General features: G+C 38.7%; 1 protein-coding gene across 8 annotated transcripts in view; it reads right to left on the reverse strand.

The window, feature by feature from the left end:
- The window catches only part of BLTP3B (bridge-like lipid transfer protein family member 3B), a 63,382-nt gene extending 48,131 nt beyond the window's left edge, over positions 1-15,251 (reverse strand). For all 8 annotated transcript variants that reach the window (XR_009959706.1, XR_009959704.1, XM_062585843.1 and 5 more), the window contains exon 1: positions 15,073-15,251. Coding sequence is in view for 6 of the 8 variants with exons in the window: in XM_062585843.1 (XP_062441827.1) it covers positions 15,073-15,116 (44 nt within the window). In the remaining 2 variants the exon portion in view is untranslated. The remainder of the gene's footprint in view (positions 1-15,072) is intronic.
- Between the last annotated feature and the right edge of the window lie 5,784 nt (positions 15,252-21,035).

Below are 21,035 nucleotides of genomic sequence, written 5' to 3' on the forward strand. Positions count from 1 at the left end.
TATTCAGGAGGAGAACAGAAACAGCAAAGCCAATTTTGAGTTATTTCTGATATCCAGCAAAACAATGATGCTTCAGACAGCCAAAACAGGAGCCAGTCCTTCCCAAAAAGGGGCAGAAAGACAAGGAAGGCAATTTCAGTAAATGATGCTTTTTCCCTCCTCCTGCATCTTTTTTTTTTTTTTTTTTTTTTTTTTTAAAGCTCTTCCAAGAGCTTTGCTTGAGTTTATTACCTGTCCTCTTCTGCAGCCAGGAACTGTCAACACAGACCAATGCAAGAGTACAACAACCTGGCAGGTGACGCCTTCCAATTCAGGAGTCACAAAAGAAACATTAAAAGGTGAGTTGTAAGCAAGTATTTCAGGTTTAGGCACTTCTAGTAGCAGATTATCTCCATTTCACTTCCACAGGGGGAATGTGGTTGATAAGCAGATACTGGGGAAGACGGTGGCATTTTTCCAAAACCCAGAGTAACTTCATAGTATGTGACAACCACACAACATCTTCCACCTGCTTTGCCTGGAGCCAATTTTTCCCAGAGGATGTCAAGATATTTCAAGTTCCTCTGCTAATTCCCTCCTTCTTGTAAACTCAGTTGTTCTATAGAATGTATTTGTTTCTCTCTCAGATATTTTCAGCACTTTAGCACTGTTTCATACAATCTCAAATAACAGGAAAACCCCTTAGCTTACATGGTGGCCTCTAACTTACCCCCAAAAATTGGAAGTCAGCCTATATAGGCAGCTAGCCTGGAAAACAAAATGTGATTGTACCAGTTAGTCTGGGAGAGAGACAAAAGCCATGGAAGTATACAGAATTCAGAACTTCATGGACAAAATTAAAAGATAAGCCAAAGGATAAAAAGAATGGCATTCTGAATTCAAAAAAATACCCTTAGGATAACACATCTCTCCATACTGTATTGTTCTAGTATCCCATGGTACATCCAATCAGGACATGTTCCACCAAGCCACGCTGCTTTGACTTTACTTTCTGCTTTGTATTCAGTCAATAGAGACTCAGGGAGAACATGTACCACCTACAGGTTGACATACCTCTAATTCAGCACTGATCTTGCTACGAGTTGGTATAACCACCACTGATTTGGAATTTAACCTTAAATAATATTACTTTAAAATTTTTTTGTTAAATAACATTTTAATATTTTTCTAAAATAAACTCAGATGTTAACAATGCCTTTGGAGATGTTTTGAAATATTTATTGTCAGTCAAAGTTTGAAAAGGAGACATTAGGCCTCCGAGGCTGGCAAATTTTCTCTGCATTTAAAAAAACATTATATCCCTTGGTTGTGGAATGCTCAATTGCTTAAACTTTCAGAACTTGCTAGGTTATTACATTTCTTACAAAATTTTTATGTAAAGTGGAGAGGTATTTCTCATAAAACTAATGAAAAATCTTGTTATTCTGAGATACAGTAACTTGAAATCTTTATCATATTTCATATAGTAAAAATTCTCTACCTCTATAAGAGGTCTCCAAATTATTATTTGGAATTAGGAATGTAACCAGCTTCATCATATGCCTACATTGTTCTCTCTGACTTGGCACTTGCAAATACCTTCCCTACACACAAACACTTGTGATTTGTTTTTCACTTTAGCATTCATTCCTTAAGGAGTAACTAGCTCACTCTAAAGATTGTGTCAAATAGGGAGCAAAGGTCTACAGAACAGGGCCATTTACCTTTGCAACCTTCCATGAACTCCTGACCAATGTTCCCTTTCTAGGGAACAAAGTGAGTGCTAATACCTGTAACTTGGTACAAAAATTGAATAAGGAAGGAGAATAGAGAAAGTTAAAAGGAAGAGCAAGAGAAACAGAATAAAACTAAGAGCATAGTTGAGTTCACCAAGGCTTTTTGTCATGTTGTTACACTGCTGCAGTTAAACATCAATGCACAGATAAGGCAGGCGCTTGGTCTGATAATACCACAAGATACTCCTAGCAAAAATATTTTCATTGATTTAGTTTCAACTTCACAAACCTAAAGCATTAAATTTTAAAAACCATCCTTCCTTTCTCAAAGTATATATTCTGTGGTTTGAATTACTGTATCCGTAATGTCGATTTCAATTCAGCTTAATATTCAATTCTGTAAACTAGATTAATGCTATAAAATATTTGAGACTTTAAATTCAAGAATCAGGAAATATGAAGCTATCCATACCACAAACAATTTTGTCCAAGTGACCTAGGTCTGTGTGTATGTGCATGCGTATATGTGTGTACACATCCATATACACATATATACACACACAAGTGTGTATATATGTACACATACACAAATACACACACATATGTTGAATATTATTATGCAGGTTGACAGTTCAATTTTCATATACAGAGTACTTATTAGGAGGTTAGTGAAAAGTATGAAAGACTGCACAATAGCAGCACAGTAGTAAGAGTCATAGGTGGTGCAATAAGCTACAGTCATATTTTGTTAGGACTGGAATTAATAGTATCCAGAGTTGTATTTAAAAGAATTAAAACTTGACACAGAGGATGCAAAATCTAGAGTTTTGTTTGTGACAACACAGGCTTGGAGCTCTGAACAGAGTTCTCCACAGTGTTTGACAGTCAAGATGAAAAACTAGAGAAAACAGAGAGGGTAGAAGTAAAACTCTGAAAGTACAAGCTTATGCTTAAAAAAAATGCCACAGATCACATGAAGCGTAGATTACTGTTCCACAAAGGTTTCAAGAGGATACCAGATGGCTTTTCAAGTTCAACTGAAATTCCAACTTCTGGATTTAATACAGAAATAATTAAAGTCTGGTTCCCATTTTGAATGGGATTCTCAGATGTTTTGCAAATCTACTGAATATATAATCCATTCTGCTGGTACTATCATATCCCTTCGCCTTTTTTTTTTTTTTTTTTTTTAAGTAAAATTCTTTCAATAACTTGTTCCTATATATATGCTCTAATCATGATAAACAAAAAAAAATTGGCACATCTTAGATTTAATATTGTCTATCTCTGTGTCAGGAACTAGAACTTTTCAAAAAAATGAATAGTTCAAACAAATAGGCTCTAGAAAAGGACAGTATCTCCTAACAAGAACTGGCAACTGCATCAACAACAAAATAGTAGAAATGGAAAAGACAGACAACTTTTTCCCCTCTCCACAATTTAATCTGACTGAACCAACTTTTTAGATCATTAAGGAATTCCATACAATTTCTGAAGTAAGAAACAATCTCATTTCTTAACTGTAGTTCTGAGAAAGATATATGTTTCCACAATTCTAGGTAAAAGAGGGAGGGAGGCCTAGTATCACTTGGAAATTTAAGATTTCACATTTAAACCGAAGGAGGACAGAACCAACTGTTCATCAAATCTGTTACAAGAAAAAAGAGAGATCAGAGTGTCTACTGTTATGAGCAAGTTCTTCTCATTTGGTATAATACCACAAAACAAAGGCGACTTTAACAGCTGACTTGGTCTGAAAAATTCCCAAATTAGTGCTCCTCCCACCTTTCACTAAGCCAAAAACAAGGAATAAAAAAGAAAAAAACCCACCAAATAACATGCTGCAAACAACATAATAATTTCCTCTCTATGTTTATTTCCTGTAGCCAGAAGCAACATCAAAGTCTCTTGAACAAAATTTCACATGCAAATACTGAGTTCGGAACCATTGTTACAGTTTTCACAATAGCAGCACATCAGTAGTTAAGCCAAAGTACAAAGGAGCTTAGATCCATTTAGATCCAAGTCTAGGAGGAGAAAAGAAAACAGACTCCCTAGAACAAGAACAGCTCTACATACCAATAACATTAAGCATGATGACATTCAGAAGAGCTCTGAATAGCATTACATTTTTTGATCCAAATGTGAGAGGAAAGAAGAGAAAGAATAGGACAGATATAAAACAGTCACATAGGATTAAAAAGATTTCACTGTCATTAAGCAAAGAAAGATGACAGACTTTACAGATGCAACAAGCGATAGACCTGTATTGAATGAGAACAATGAGAAGCTTGCATGGAAGTGGTGAGCCAGAGACAAACAAATGCAATTTCTATAAAAGAAGTCTATTTTAATCCTTCAAATATAAGAAACAAGAATATAATCAGCCAGTTGATATAATTTCTTGGTTCTTTAAAAAAAGGTTGACTAAGACAACCACCACAAAAGTTGCTACAAAACTTAACCATGTGATAGGGGCTCAGTGATATAGAAACTGGTCAGGAGACTACAAGAGTGTCAGTATCTCATATGTCAAAAGGATATGTAAAAATCTATAAACATTTGAATATATTAGCAATGCAGAAAAAGGTGGTAAACTGTGTAGTAACAGAAGCCTTTGAATGAATCCTGGCTTTCTTAGGGATGTTCTAGTTTTAATGCAGTGTATTAAAATAGTATTTCACCTAGCATGAAGCCATTAACTATGGTTTATATAAGATTTGGAGTAGATGAATTTTAGCTCCATAGACTGAGATAAGACATGTAAAAGTTGACCATAATATTAAAGCAAGCTGACTTTCTGAAGAACCTGAGACATCAGCTAATGGCTTTGCAAAAGCAGTTGCCTCACTGGCAATACAAAGTATTGGACACTTGAAGAAATAATTCATAAAAATTGTCAAGTTCTAATTAAAACATACATTTTTAGAAAATAAAATTAGAAGATACAATCTGATCAAAAGCTACCGGGGGTACAAACAAGTACTATCCTGTATAAAGAATGAATTCAAAGTAGTACTAAATATCATCATAAGCTATGACTGCATGCCCTCATCTTGGATACTATATTCATTTCTGAAAATACTAAAACTGATTTAGAATGCAGAGGATAAAAAGAAACATTAATGACAAAGTAATGAATAATGCACAAAAGCTGATTGGGTGCTCATTTATCCTACATGAAACTAAAAGGGAATACATTTAAAATCAATAGAAGAAAATATTCATCAAACAACATTTTAAGGATCATGAAACATCAGGATAAAATACAGTACCAAAATCAAAAGCTTAACAGAATTTAAAAAGAATTAATGCATTCATGTGGCAGGGTTTTTAAAATAATACTTACTTTTTTTTTTTTTTTTTTTTTTTGGTACAACACAGTAGGATTAACAAGCCACACTTTCAGACACATAAGCACTTTAGATTTTTTACTGAAGGTAAGAATACGTATACTATACTAGGCAGGGAACATTTGTGAGGATAAATTTTAATATTTCTGGACTAAAAAGAAAAAAAAAAAATCCACAGTGGCATCCTCACAATCTGCACCAGGAAAAGAACATGTAAAGCACTGTAAAATCTCACCACTGTGACTATGTGTAACTGTATGTGCCAGTGTGTAACTAATACACAAACCTGTCATGGGTAAAACTGTGGCAGTCTGAGAGGTCATCCTCCAGACTTTACTCAGTGGTCAATTATATCAGCAACATTTTGTACAGTATGGATTACCAAATGCCGCACCTTTTCCTTCCAGGTGGTCCCTATCAGAATGTAGGTCCCTAATGCTACAAGCTATGGAGAATCACAGGAGACTCAGAGTCTCAATACCAATAGCAGCAGCTGTATGTAACAGTAGATTTTTCAAGAACACTCCACACTATGTATGATACCAGATTGGCACCTTCTTCCCTCTGACAACAAGGTGTGCAGGAGATGGGGCTAACCCACGGAGGATGTGGTCACATCACAACTATGCCTCATGCTCTATTTAACTGAGTGTGGAACTTCTGCAGAATTGCCAGGTGTACATTTGGTGGCTGAGTACAAGATTGAAAACCCTGTATGATTCACTGGATGCCCAACATGGTGAGGCCCAAGATGATCTGCCGCACACCACCTTGTGGAGATGCTCACAAGCCATTCCTCTACAAACAGGACAGAGCATTGCCATATCTGAAGGCCCAGCCTAGATCTACTGTTCTCTGCTCGCCATGGTTCACAGCACACCAAACAAGACCATGACACTACTTACACCTCTATAGCTCAGGTGAGACCTCTCAGGCTACAGGATCCAAACCACCTAATGCTCCATCAGGCATTTCAAACCTATCATAGTCCAAAACCAGATCTTCCTTTTTCCCCCACCAAGCAAATCACCAATTAGGATCCTGACCCAACAACCAGCCCACACTTCTGTAAGGTGTCTGGTGCAACATTATACAACCTTTCCCATCCTATGAGGCGGGATGCCTGAATAGCATGTCTGCTTTGCTGAGGTTTTCCAAATAGTTGCTTCCATTTCATCACTACACATAAGGGACTTCAGTGTGGACTCCTACTCCAACTGACCTCCTAAAGGCAAAGTAAATTCCAGCTCTTCTCAGCTTAATATGCTAATCCACTAACTCAAAGTCCCATCCCATACTTTCTCAAATATTGACATTCCTACCAACTCTCTTAATTTTATTGTATATAAATTTCCCCCTAATAAGTTAATTTCTCATATGTATTATTATAGAATTACTTTCTATTTAGAAAAACTGTATTAATTCTTCTCCAGGTACAAATAGACCCAACAGAAATAGCTGCTGTCATCAATGGCTGTTTTCTAATTATGAGGCATGATAATGAGGTAGATATGCTCAGACATATCCAGACAATGCACAAAGACAAGGAGCTTACATTGCATGAATAGCAATCATCCTGTAAGTAAAACATTACTCAGTAAATTTGTTTCATTTATGATAAAACTTCACATGAACCAATATTAGCTTCTCTGTTCCACAAGTCTTTTCATGTAGCACTTATATAAACATAGAAATTAGCAATAAATAAAACTGTTTTAAAACATGACAATCCTATACATGTCAGAGCTCAATGCTTATGCTGAGTAGAAGAAAACACCAAATTCCTAACTACTAAATCAAATTCCTAAATATTAAAATATATCTGGCAAAGTATATACAAGTATCTGTATTGCAGGCAGCACAAGAAAAGAGATCAAATTTTAAGAAATCCATTTTGACAATTGGCTTATACCCAGAAACTATTACATTCCACTCAATATATAACATCTTGTAGCTAACATAATGAAAAGTCACTTGATTCTAAATAAAATTATAAATTTAAATTAAGAACTAAAGGGGCAGTGCAAAAGCATTACACTGTATCTGCTTTTTGGATACTGCACCATTTACTTATGTGACATTAGCAGTTCTTATTAATGCTAACTGATTAGATTTTGGAACAGAATGAGATTTTTCAGTAAGACATTACATTTAAGCGTTATATCTACTTTATTAAAAAAAAAAGTCAAGTAACCAGCTATTCCATCATGTAAACTAGCTGAAGAACTAAGTGATCCTTCAAATACCTATCAATATAGAGATAATAAACATTAAGGACAAAGGAATTAAATGTGTAAAAAAGATAAATAACAAATATCAACTATCTGAAGGTATAGGAAAGCACCTAAAAGATTACATTCAGAAATTACACATACGAACTATGTTTATAATCCGTATTGTTGGTTTACTTCATAAACCAGTTTTGCAAATTTAACTTAGCACTTAAAACAGCACAGCAAGCATTTACTCTGCTGAAGTTACAAAAACAAAGAAAAGACAGAGAAAACTCAATTAACAGTTCACAGGTCTTGTTTCAGTCCCAAATTTGTATAAATGTACACCACCTCTTATAGTTAATCTACAAGGGTGGGAGAGGGGAAGTTACCTGAGGGCAAGGAATTCAGACAAAAGGCCCCTATTCCTGGTGAAAGCAAGTGGTCAGTTGCCACGGTTTCTGAGAAGCTTCTTGTACTCATTTTGGTAGTAAGGATATTCACAGCAAACCAATCTCCACCACAGCCAGCAGGGATCGCTGCAGGGAACGGGACACAGGGGACACACAAGGGATCAAGTTCAAAGGGAAAAAGGAGTGATACAATAATGTAAGAGAATTTTAGCTAGACAACTGCAGTTATAACAGCTTCTTATACTTTATAACATTATATAAATAAAAAGGAAATAGATCTGTTTAAAAGGTAAAGTCTCATGAGAGTATCTATTGCCGCCTGATGCTATAATACTGCAACTATTCACATGAACAGCTTATACAGAAAATTCCAATCATGCAGAAAAAGCCTATAGAATCTAGCTAAGTGGCTTCAGAGATAATCAGTAAGCACATTCTGAATGTGAGAAGGAAGATATCCCAGAGAGGCACAAAAGAGGCTCTTAACATAATTTTAAACAGGATATAATTTTCGTTTTGCCTAGCCTGCAATTTCTCGACCTACATTTATTTGTTCCCATTCAGTGTCTCAACTACACCTGTTTAGAAGTCACGCTAAAGATACAGTACTCTATAGAGGTAAGGGAATATGATTTCTTGGATTTGTTGTTATATTTTTGGCAGTGCTAAAAACCCTGCATGTTCAATGGCCTGACTTTACATGATGTAAGTTTAGGACTTTAAGCTTCTCAAAAATTAAAAAAAAAAATGAGATATTTAAACTGGAAAACCCTGTGATAATTTTAAATAAAAATGAATAGGAAAAAAAATCATTAACTGTCCTTATTTTGAAAGGTTTCAGTCTAAATGTAATTAATTCTCACTCTTATAGCCTGTTGGGTACAACAGAATCCTAGCATTTGGATAGTTCCCTTTGTAGGTATTTTGCTGTGATTCATTTAAGAGATTCATCACAGATCTGAATTACAGATGCTTAATCACAGATGATTATTTCTTTAAGTTCTTCAGATCCCCGGCAATGGAGCAGCTACAACACGAGAAGTTCCAGAACTAAGCAACCACATAACTTCTAGAAATCTGGGTAGCTGGCTGCCAAAGCTGCTTTCCCAGAAGTCAAAGAAACACAAGAAGCCAACTAGTCTGAGAAAATAAAAGCTCTTGTATTCTCAAGTTGCATGGCAGGACTGCCGCAAAATTTGTGCTGAGGACCTGCTTCACAAGAGATTTACTTCCACACCAGGAAGCCTGAAAGTACTGGAAAACCTCAGCCCGAGTTGGAGCTCTTATACTTCTTACATCCCTCTTCCATTTCTTCTTACAAACACACGACATTTGATCACCAAATGAAGAGATCTGAACTCTAGTTAGCACTAGATCCACAGGATTACCAGGAGCATAAAAGAACTGCTATTGGAACTACAAATCAAAAAAAACTGGGTTCCTCAGCAGCCACCAGGCATCCACAATGTGATTACTTGCTTGCAATTTTTTCCACAATTGACAAAAATCTGTGAAGCAAATCATTTTCTGTAAGTCTTTATACTTGTTAATATTTCATCAGATATTATCTGATTTCCTTTGCTTAGTATGCTTGTACAAGAAAATAGAAATTAAAATATACTTTGAAAAATCCCTCTTACTCTGAGTTAAGACATATCTCTTCAGTGTAAAATACAACCCCAAAGTATATTTTCTGAAACTTGGTATTTTGATTTTTATTCATTCCATAATCCTTTGAACATAAGACACAGTTTTATTCCTCACAAGTTTTACTTAAATATACTTTCTCTCTGAGAATTCTTTGCACTAAGCTACCTGTATAGGAAGTAATCTTCAATATCACTTTCAGCTTATTTCCCAATAAAACTATCATGAGACATGCTTCAAAGCAAATGACCAAATATTATGCAAGTAAAATCCTACTGACTAATTTATAATACGCACACAAAAACTTGTTCGACTTCATTACAAAACTCCAAGAGTACTTAAGTGTACCTGTAAGATTTTTGCAGAATCAGCATTTAGATTTAACATATGTGGGGGGGGGAATAGGCAAAAATAATGTAAACCCATCAAAAAAACGAAAGGTAAGTTCTGTGAGTTTATTAACCCAAATGCTACTGAAATCTTAACAGGCTTTTCTGAGTAGCCACTTACAGGATTTTACAGATATATTAAAAGATAATTAACAGTGATGAAGGTAATGATTGAGAATTCAGGCAGCAAATATATTATCTCTGTTTTATTTCTAAAATATCTTTATAAAACAACAAGTAAAGCATCACAGTAATTTCAGTTTGGCTTTTTGGCAGATGATGTTCTGCTACAACTGTCTAAAATGCAATCAAAATATCTGAAATTACTGATAGAAATACAACAAAATGAAAGCTTTCCATTTCAGCTGAAAAACATTTATTGATTTTTTTTAATGTTGATCAGAATACTTCCAACACATTTACATTGACGAAATTGTTAGTATGACATTGCCATTTAAATGCTAGAAGTAATGAATTTAAAATGGGATGGAAGTTAAGAAATATAGGACTATAATCAAACTTTATGCTGTTCTTTCTCCTCCTTTTCCTCTGTGGTCTCAAGTATTTCTGCTTTACTACCCAACCTATTCTTTTTCACTCATTCTTTCACTAGGTGCAGCATTTGTTTACGATAAATTCAGTTATGCTAACACAAGTCCGTGAGCATTTATTATTCTGCCTATACTGTGTTTTGAAATTTTCACAAGCCCATGAAGTCAGTCACATAGAATACATCCTGTAAAAAGCTCAGCACAAGTACAGAACCTGTTTATGCTTACTCTAGGAAAATTGTCCACATTTGCCATCTTTGGCTGTATTTCCAGAACTATTACAATTGGACACTTTCACAAAACTAAAATGACATAGAGGTAAAATAAAAAAAGAAAGAGGAAATAAGCAAAAATCCCACCTCTTCTGGTACAAGTAGAAGCTGGACATTTCAAAGATCATTCCACACTTTGGTTAGTTACAAGAAGAAACTAGTCCATTCTGACCGTATAAATAACTTATTTTGCACTGGTAGATTCTAAAATAAGTCATATTACACCACTTGAGATGGGAACATCCTTTACCAACAGACATATCTTACCTAGTGGTATAAAAAGTGTGATATGCAGGTCAAATATTTAGGTAGGAGGCATATCAGTAAAACTGTACCAGAAGGTGTATGATACCATTGTCTACAGCAAAATCTGCTGATTCCTGACAGCCAGTGCTGCTGTAATACAATTTTCATATGCATTTTAGAATGATTTTGCAATTATGAAGTAAAATAGTTTTGTCACACAGACTATACTGCAATTTTCTTTTAATAAAAAACTTAGTAGTTTTACATCTATTGCTTCAGGAAAACAAAAGTTGCTTGAGTTGAAGAGTCTATAAAAGCTGTTTGTGCAGAACATCAGCTTCTCACTCAAACTGAAAATGATACAGATTTCTGCCACACTAGACTTTTTTAAACCTTACTGATTTTTTTGTGAAGATAGCAAATAAAATTCAAACAAAAATGTATTTAAGTTGAAGATATATGTTATTACTGATAAACTGAAGAGTGTCATATTCATTAGGGCTACTTAGACAATTCCACATAGATGCAAATTTGACATGCACAATATGTACACTACTGTAGTCTTACATAGTGCAATATACAGTACTACTGTAAAAAATAGTTTTATATACTTGTCTACAAAGCCTAACCAAAGAAAAAGAAGTAACACTAAGAAGGATATTGTGCTTATCCTAGTAGAGAAGTCCACAGAAAATTTTGAAAGAAAAGATGTTGTTTAACAAAAATTTCTCATTCATGAAGGCATGCAGTTGCACACATCAAGACTGAACATGTGTTTCAGATCACTAAGGAAGATTCTGAAACAACACAAGTAAATGATCCTGGCACTACATAGAAAAGTCCAAGGCACTGTATCTTATTCCTGCCTTTGTAATTGATGATGCCATTATTTAGGTATATTGGTTTCATTTTAGGGCAGCTATACTATGAAACAAAGACACTTCAAGATCCACATTAGCAGAAAAAAAAAAAAAGGGTGCAGGGGGGGAGGGATCTAACAACAAGTAAGGAGCTGGCAAACACCTATACATCATTCAAAGCACCTAGCCTCTAAAAGAGGCATTCATCTCTTCAGCTTGGCAGACACCATATAGTCTCAAGCACCACAATATTGAGAATAATAGAAAAACGTATTTTGTTCTCCTCTTTCTTCTCCTCAAGTTTTTCTAAAGCCTTGGAGAAAAACAACATATGTTGAAGACATGGAATGTGCTTTATAAAGTTTTGAAAAGACTGCAAGAAAAGAAAAACAAACAAATAAATAAAAAAATCTAAAAACTCATCACAGCCCTTGACACAACACTCAAATTTTTACAAATAGAACAAATGAGCTCTATGCATCTTCACTGTTTCTAAACTGTAATGAGTCAATAAGAAAAACCTTTTACAAAGGTTTAGAAAAGCTCAGCAATTTAGGTACCAAAATTGTTCCAAAAGGCAGTCTGGGTCTCCCCCTTCACTTTTTCAGACCTTAACAACTTGTACCCTAGTAAAAGTTTCCCTAGCTAACAAATGCAGAGTAAGTCTCCTTCACAACACTAGTGTAAACATCACACCGTGTAAAAGCACTGCAAACTGTTAAATGAGAGTTACACTGCTTAAACAAACAAATTATGCTATTAATTTTCTGTAGATGGTGTCTAGATAGCTAGAAGAATGCTAAAAATTGCTAACACACACAGGTACAGATACTGCAGCATTCTTAACAGAAAATATTGCCAAATCAGTGATCTGTGACAAAAAAAAAAAAAAAAAAAAAAAAAAAAAAAGTACTTCTCTGTAACTGAAAGCATAAGATCATATTTTCTATTTGTTCTTTCAAGTACAAACTATATGTACAAACAGTATTTGGTTTTGTTTAAACATAAAGAGGAATATAATCACCAAAAAAAGAGTAAAAAGAGAGGAACCATAAAAGGAAAGTAAATCAAGATGACTGGATAATTCTTTCCACTCTTCCTTTATTATTTGTGGACTTTCTCCAGTACATTTCCATCCTGCCACTAATAGCAGCAGCCTTCTTGGAGATGGCAAACAGGCATCAGTCTAGAGGAACTATGAGAACTGCAGAACAGGAAACAATAGAGCAATACAGTCTAAAGTGAAAATGCCCCTGATCATTCTTAGTGTTGCAGTAACTTCCTTATGTATTTAGCTCCAGATTGAAATATCATGGTGTGTGAAACACTACTTTAACCACAGTTCTTAAGAAATACATATTAAAAGAAATCAAGAAATCAAAAACAAAGCTATCTCTGTGGCTGAAAAACAAACTCTTGACATTTAAAAACTGCCAGATTTACAGGTACTTGTGCCATCTGAGTTCTGATCTCCTGCATAACCAATTTCTGCAATCAGTGAAACACCACTTCTATAGGGAGAAAAGACAGTATCTGGTCATATGATTAAAAACACTCATAGTCAGGAGTCAGTCCACACTTTGCTTATCAAAAATACTATCTTAATACAAATGTAAGATGGCTCAAAAGCCTAAATTTCAAAATGCAAAATGCAGATTGACAGTGATATGCCATTTTTTTTTTTAAAAAAACAAACTTTGAACAATTAATCTAGCATTATTGAATAAGCACCATCACAAAACACAAGAAAACAAAATTATCAACATTAAAAAGTGGTTGATTCTAATATATGCAGCAGATGAATAAAAAAAAAGAGATAAGAACAGGTGACACTACTCATGCCCAGTTACTAGACACATTATAGACCTTAACCTGTAGAACTGAAACTAAATTTCATTTCTCTTTTCCTAAATAGCACTTTCAGTTCATAGGATCATAGTATCAGTCAGACTTTTAACTAAGTCCATGTTTTCATGCACATTTCTTATTAGAAAAGTGACTCAAGGCAGACGACATCTTAGTATTCCATTTCTGTTCTCAGAGTGCTCAGCTGTATTCAGGTGAAAGCAAGATGTCTGTACCAGCATTCCCAGCTACAAAATCTCACAAAAAGGGTGGAAAAGAAAAATTATATTACTACTGCTTCTTACATTGTAACTATCAGTCTTTAAGGGATAGATAAAAAAATTCTCATTTCAGACTCTGCTATCTCTGTACACTGCCAATGGATTTGTCAAATGACAAAGTGTCATTTGTGTTGTTTGTTTTTCTCTGAACCATTTATTAGCACTGAAGAAAATAAATACCTTTTGGAAATTTAGACTCAGAAGAAACATTTTGAAAAAAAAATATGTATGGCAATAAGGGTCCAACATTTCAGATTGCATTTTTTAATCATACAAATAAATCTCAAAGAATGACAATCTGGGGTACTGTGGCAGATCATATAGGCAGGTACTTCAGTCTGTTTTTACAAAATACAAGAGACTAAACTGTTGCTTTTTTAATTGTATTAACCAGGTGTCACCATTGTGTACTCTCCACAGCTCTTAATCTTCCAAGCACAGGTTTGCATAAGGTGATTCACAACCACAGCGTTTTATAGTAGTACTTATTTTTACCATAAGGCACATTGGATACCATCAAAGTTACCCAGGAAATGCAGAAGTTACTCCAACCCTTTGCGTGCCCCTCACCTGGCACCGTGCGAGAGCGCAGGCTGTCGCACATGGTAAACGAAGCGTGAAGGGGTTTTTCCCCTCCAAGTTTTAATTTGGGAGGCTGGGGCGGAGGGAGGTGTGTTTGTTTGTTTGTTCCCCGTCTTTCCCTCTTTCTCGTGGTCTCCGTCTGCCCCGGCGGCCGTTGGCGCCGCGAGGCGCCCTGTCAACGGCCGGGGCCGCTGCGCCGCCGCCGCGCGCGCGGGGGTCGCCGCCGCGCCCGCCACACACCGCCGCCGCGGGCAGCGGGAGGACGACGCAACCCGACTCCGCCTGCCCGGCGGCGGCGCGACCGAGACCCCAGCAGTGACCCCCTCGGGGACTCCCTTTCGCGCCCGCCAGACCGAGACCCCTCTTCCCCTTGGGGCGGCCGGTGGCGGCGTGTGTGTGTGGCGGGGGGGAAGCTCCCCTCGGCGTCGAGCGACGGGGGGTCATGGCCGTCTTTAAGCCTGTCACCCCGGGAGAGCCCCGCAAAAGCGGCCGCCCGCCCCCTCTGCCTCGAAACAGTCACCCCGAGGAGGCGGCCCCGGCTCCGCCCTCCGTGGACCGAGTGAAGCCCGGTCCCCCCGCCAGGCCCTGGGGACGCGGAGCCTCTCCGCGCCGGAGCAGCGGCGCGCAGAGCCGCAGCCCCCCACCTCGCCTCAGCTCCCTCCCCCAACCCCCGCCCGGGCAGGGGCGCCCGGGCGCCGTGCTGACCTGGAGAGATGCTTCAGAATCTGCTTCTTGATAATCCCCGCCATGATGCCTGCCCGCGCCCCCTCACGACAACCGGCCGCCGCGGAACCGCCTCATTCCTCCGCCTCCGCGGGCCCGCGCCGGGGAGACCGCCGGGAGCGGAGCCGCCGCCTCCGCTCGCCCTCACTCGGCGCCCGCCGCCATCTTGGCTGCACCATCACCTAGTGACAGAAGCCGGGGGCGGTGCCGGGGCGGGACAGAGTCGCCGCCGCCGCCGCCGCCGCCGCCCAGCGCGGGGAGCGGCCCCGGCCGCACGGCGTAGGGCGACGGCCGGCGCCCCCCAGCGCCCTCTCAGCCCCTCGGGAGCGGCCGCCTCGAAAGGGGCCGCCCGCCTCCGCCGGCGCCTCCTGGTGGCCCGGCCGCCCGCACTTCTCTCAGCCCCCGCCGCCTTCCCTCCGCGCGCCTTGTCTTTCCACCCGCGTCGCCTTGATGGCCTTCACGCGGCGCGAAGGCGTCTCCCGGGGCCGTGGCTGGCGGCCTCGTCCCTTAGGAATTCCTCCCGATTAAACGCTTAGCTACCTGCACGCCCCAAGGCTTGGCACACCTGCATGCTGTGCTCTTCCCGGGTGTCAGAACTGCAAGCCACGCGCCGAGTTCGTTCACACGTGTTCAGTATTCAATGCAGTTTCATTCCCTATTGAACATGATTTTAAGTTTTCTGGATAAACTCCTTCCTAATTGAATGTTACATTCATCTTAATTAACCAAGTGAGATAATTATCCTTTTTATCCCTTTTATAAGCAATATTCATTTCCAGCTTAAAAAAGGAAAAAGCAATCCTAAGATTTATTTCCATCCGAGATATGCCAAATCCTTCCAAATGATGCACCAAACAAATAGTAACAAAATGGATCCTGCTATCTGTTCTTCCAGAGGAAGATGGAACAGTTGTTCAGGCAGCAAACCCTGCCTAAACAGTTGCATTACTTTTCCTGGGTCTGTTTGTGGCTCAGCACAAAGATGGGATGGTTCCTGCTTCAGCAACACAACACAGAAGAAAAAAATAAAAAAGTCCAGATGAAAAGAAGAAAAGTGTGCTGACAGAAACTTCCATAATATGGCTATAAATTTTTATATATGTATGTGTGTGTGAGTGTGTGTGTGTGTATATATATACATATATATGTATATTTCACCTGAATTTCCCAGCAATCATGCAAACCTCTGACTTTTAAGACTAGCTTCTTCTCCAGGTGCTTCATTCAGAAAAGGTATCTTGAAGAGATTCAGTGGTGCCTAACCAAATACTCTAGTTATATTATAAAAAGAAAATACTAAAAACAATGACAAAACTAGCAAGTTTTGCAGATTTAATATGTCTCCATTTATTCTTCTACGTATCAAAGAAGCCTTGCTGGCATCTGTACAGTATAGTTTAGAGCTGCAGAGATGAGGCATCAGATGAGACATCAGATACTATTTTCTTTACTTCTCGTATGCATAACAAATTAATAATTTACATGCAAGGAACCAAACCCCCAAGGACCTTTATAAAGAAGTTAGAGATGTGAAACAGTATCTATAGATGAATAATAGGTCAGGAGAGATGGACAATTTTGATTGATTTTTCCAGGCATTTAAGAATCAGTCAGTTGTATAATGCTGACCTCATTATACTCTTTAAAGAGATTCATAGAGTGGGAATGAGCTGTATATGGAGTAAACCTTTTTATTCCCATTTTAAGATCAATTTTCTCAACTAGAAAAGGATGCTACACACCAGTAACTTGGAATTCTTCAAGAAATATTGTTCATCATAATGATGCATCATTGAGAAAGAATGTATGAGGGGCAAGGAAAACAGGACTCATGCTGTGTTTGTTTTGTTCGTGTAGGTCTGGCAGAAAAGGAAAAGGCCAGAGGCTTTTATTGACAGGATCGTCTGAATTGAAAACCAGGAATATGCCAGTCAGGCAGGGTTGACCGACCAGTCCCTTCTCTCTGCCCTCATCACCTGAAGCACACTGGAGGAAAATATACAAATCAACCCCCTACCCCAAAGGAATTAGAAAGCCTTGTGATAAAGACCTCATATCATCCCTTCCTTGGTGCAGAATATCTGGCACTTCTTTTCAAAGCCTGACACTAGTTAGTGTCAGGATATTCCCGCATGATGTTTATCGAGACTTTGGACTGATTCTGCAACTCACAGTTTCATCTTTGCATTCAAATGAGAGTCTGCCAACAGGTTCATGCTAATTAGACCATTAATATGGTGAAAATGATGCCTGATATAAAGTTCAAAAAACTGATTGCTGCTCTGAATAGAAGAACATAACTATTTATGAAGAATCTTGTGAGTGTCATCAGCTGTCACCTTAACATGATAGCCAGGAAGAGGAAAGAGTGGTTTAGTCTTCCCCACTGCTTTGTACTTAAAAACATTACTGTGTAGGATATTTTTCATCTAGCAGCCAAGGCTCTTTGTTCTTGCTTTATCAAAGTGACCTCCGATCCATTGAGGAAACACTGCATCACAGGAGAGGAAAGGAAGGGGAGGTTGTAGTGGTAGACCATCACATATATCTTTGTCACTGTATCACCACTGCTCAGCAGAGATCGCTTCAGAAAGAGCAGTCCTGATCAGCAGGAAGAGCACGGCCACGTCTGCATTGTCCAAAGACAAAGCCTAGCAGGATGCGTTACATAAGCAGTTTGCCATTTGCCCAAAGATAGAGAGCCAGTCCCACAGTTGGGTCATGAAGGAGCATATCAAGGCCCTGAGGGCACTTCCAGCCCTCCAAGTTCCTGCCCACTCCCTCAAGCATTGCTTACCCTGACCAGGCCCAGGCCCAGGCCCCCATTTCAGCCCAGCCTGGGGCCATCAATCCCGCCTGCAGTGCCATAGCAGAGTCAGCTCCAGCCCTACCATGGTTCTGTCCCTGCCCATCCACAGGCCACCCAAACACAAACTGTGGGCCAAACACTTGTCCCATCACCATCTGCATGGCCCTGCCAAGCCACTGTGAGCAATGTCTGACCCTAGTTACAGTCAACAGACCTGATCCAGGCCTTGGCCTCAGAACAGGCTTATCATTATAAACTTGCCTGGGCTCTGTGCTACCCTCAGCTGCCACCCTCAGGCCTACCCTGTTCCCTCACTTGGGGGTGGTGGGACAGCAGGGTATCCTATGGGTACTACGTGATACTTGATGGGAATGGTCCATGTTGTAACTTTGTATCTGTACTACCTGATGCTTGGTGAGAATGGTCTAGTGTTGTAACTTTTTAGTGCCTAGAACAATACCACTGTGTTAAGTGGAATACAAATAAGTAACTAACAAGGTCTTGGAAATCTGTGAGAAAGAAGAGTGGTTGGTTACATATAGATTCTGTGGCTTCCAGCCACTGAATCACCATGAGAAGCAGTCAACATGAAGGTCAGAAGTTGAAGAGTAATGAAATAGCGACCCCAAAGTCAAATATGGCCCCGAAATAAGTCTGCACGCGTGCGCAGTGTCATAGCCTGGTTATGCAACCGGGGTGGAGTTGGGCTAGACTCCCCGCACTTGTTGGCCCCATGTGCCAGGACTCCTGCCTACCACAAATAATCATAAATACCGGAATTTTTCCAAAGGAGGGGGAAGCTGCTACACAACAGAGGACCACGTTGCCTCCTCGGGGACGCCCAAAAAGATTGTGCCTGCCGACTCTCTCTCTCATCATGCAGACGATGAGAGAGAGCATTGGAGTGGTCCTTCTCGAGATTACCATCGGATCGGTCTGTTTGTAAGTATTTACTAATAAACTGCTTGCTACTGAAGAGTGTTTGTGTGTGTGTGTGTGTGTGTGTGTGTGTTTGTGCTGGCTTGCCAAACCAGATGTTTGGCCTCTGGGAATCTAACTAGAACAGGTATCAGACTCTGGTGCCAGCTCCCCATCCCTTACGGAGCAACAAGTCCTCACTGCACCCTAACAAAGGACTCTACTCATGAGTCTACCCAGGACACTAAAATGATCTCAGGGAAGAAGAGCTTTGTCTAGAAACTATCCCATATTTATCACAAATAATTTCTGGGACTTGTGAGCTCTGTCTATTCAATAGACCCAAGAACTGAAGGACAAACAGAGTTTCCCATGAGGCAGTAACCCCATCTACCAGCTAGCCCTTCACCATCAGCTAGATAAAGGAAGATGCATGGAGTTCGGTTTAGGGATGTTAAGTCCCAGGTAACACTTCTGGTGTCAGGCTCAAAGAATGCAGTAACTTCTCCCTCTCTGGATGCTGCTCAGATTCTGTAGCTGGCATTCTTGAATCATTCTGGGGCTGCAGGTCTCAGTACAGGAAAAAAGCAGTTGTGTGTGTTGCAGAGGGAGTGCAGATGGAATTTGACTTTTCTTGTGGTCATGTGGATTCCTCAACTGTATAAACTGGAATGGAATCAAGACGGGCAAGAGAGGCAAAAAATAAACCAACAAACAAATAAAACCCACAACAACTAAATAGAGCCCAAACCACTTCACAGAAGCCTGAAGGTCACAGAAGAATTAACAAAAATTTTCTTAGTTTTTCTCATTGACTAAAGTGGTAGAAAATATAGGAAAAGAACAAATAAAATGCAATCTGAGCAGTTCTGATTTGTTTTTTGTGTTTTATTTCATAATTGCAAAATGAGAAGTTCAGCATGGCATGGTATAGATAATGTGAAAGATTGAAAAATGGTTCTTCAAATGCTGCCATGCAAGGCTTAAGAAGTCTCAGGAACCATTACTCAAAGATAAAAAGATAATCATAAATATCAATGCTAAGCTATCATAATAGGCAGCGTACAAGGCTTGCTACAGTGGAGCCATTTGAAGGTCATATTTATGTTTTTGCTATATTTATTAGTTACCTACCACCAACAACATAATATTATCACAACTGTCACATAATATAGGCTGAAGTTGTGCGTATAAATAATCACACAGTGTATGCATGTGGCCTTCCCTAATTCATTATCACTAATGATAATAAATATACCAACTTTATTTCCCAGAGATTTAAAGTATTCATAATCAACCACCGCATATAAATTTAAGTGAAACTGTTAAGAGCCTGACACTGGTGTTCTGTAGGTCCTAAAAAGGAGCAAAAATAACTCTGAATTCAATATCATTTGTTAAATAACAGATTAGATAGAGATAGATAAAGTTGGAGCTGGTATCTAGAAGAGGGAAAGTACTTAAATTATGTTCTCTTGTTTTTCATGTTTAATTTCACAAAATAAAAGCTAGCAGTAGCTATAATAAATTTTTGCTTCTATGTTCTTCTACGAACTTTGTATTATCAATAAAAGATCAAAATGATTTTAAGAGTAATATTGTTTGCTTATGTATAAAAAGTTTCACAGTAACATTGTGAATACCTAAAGTATTTATTACAATTTTATGGTTTGTATCTTTGGGGTTTTCAGGGAGGTTAATCACAAAAACAAAACTTTACTATTATGTTGCCCATTTACAGGTATAGAAAGAAAACAACCAACGCTTTTAGAGTGCTTTTTTTAAAGAATCCAGAAAATCCTGAGTTGGAAAATAGGCTTCTGGTAATTCCTGCGACTTCTCTTCAAGAACCAGAGAACACATCTCTTAGAGCAAGGATTAAGGATACTGTTGTTAAGATACTGACATACACACACATAAGAAGGATTGATCTAAAACCACATTGCCAGGCATTCTGCTGAAAAGCCTGGCTTATGGAAAGACATTTAATACTGGAAAAGCCTGGAAGAACAACCGTAAAGTAAAACTGTAATTGTAGAATTAAAAAAAAAAAAAAGTGTGTTTTCATCCTTTTTTGTAAAATTCTCATACAGCAAAGGTCTGCGTTGCTCGCTTAATCTCCACGTAAAGTCATCTTCATAAATCGCATTTTCTCCCGGATGTTCCCGTTTGCTCCATGACACCATCAGCTCCGCCTCAGACCACCACCAGCCAACCC

Source organism: Rhea pennata, chromosome 1, assembly GCF_028389875.1.
Source record: "Rhea pennata isolate bPtePen1 chromosome 1, bPtePen1.pri, whole genome shotgun sequence".
Classification (NCBI taxonomy): Eukaryota; Metazoa; Chordata; class Aves; order Rheiformes; family Rheidae; genus Rhea; species Rhea pennata.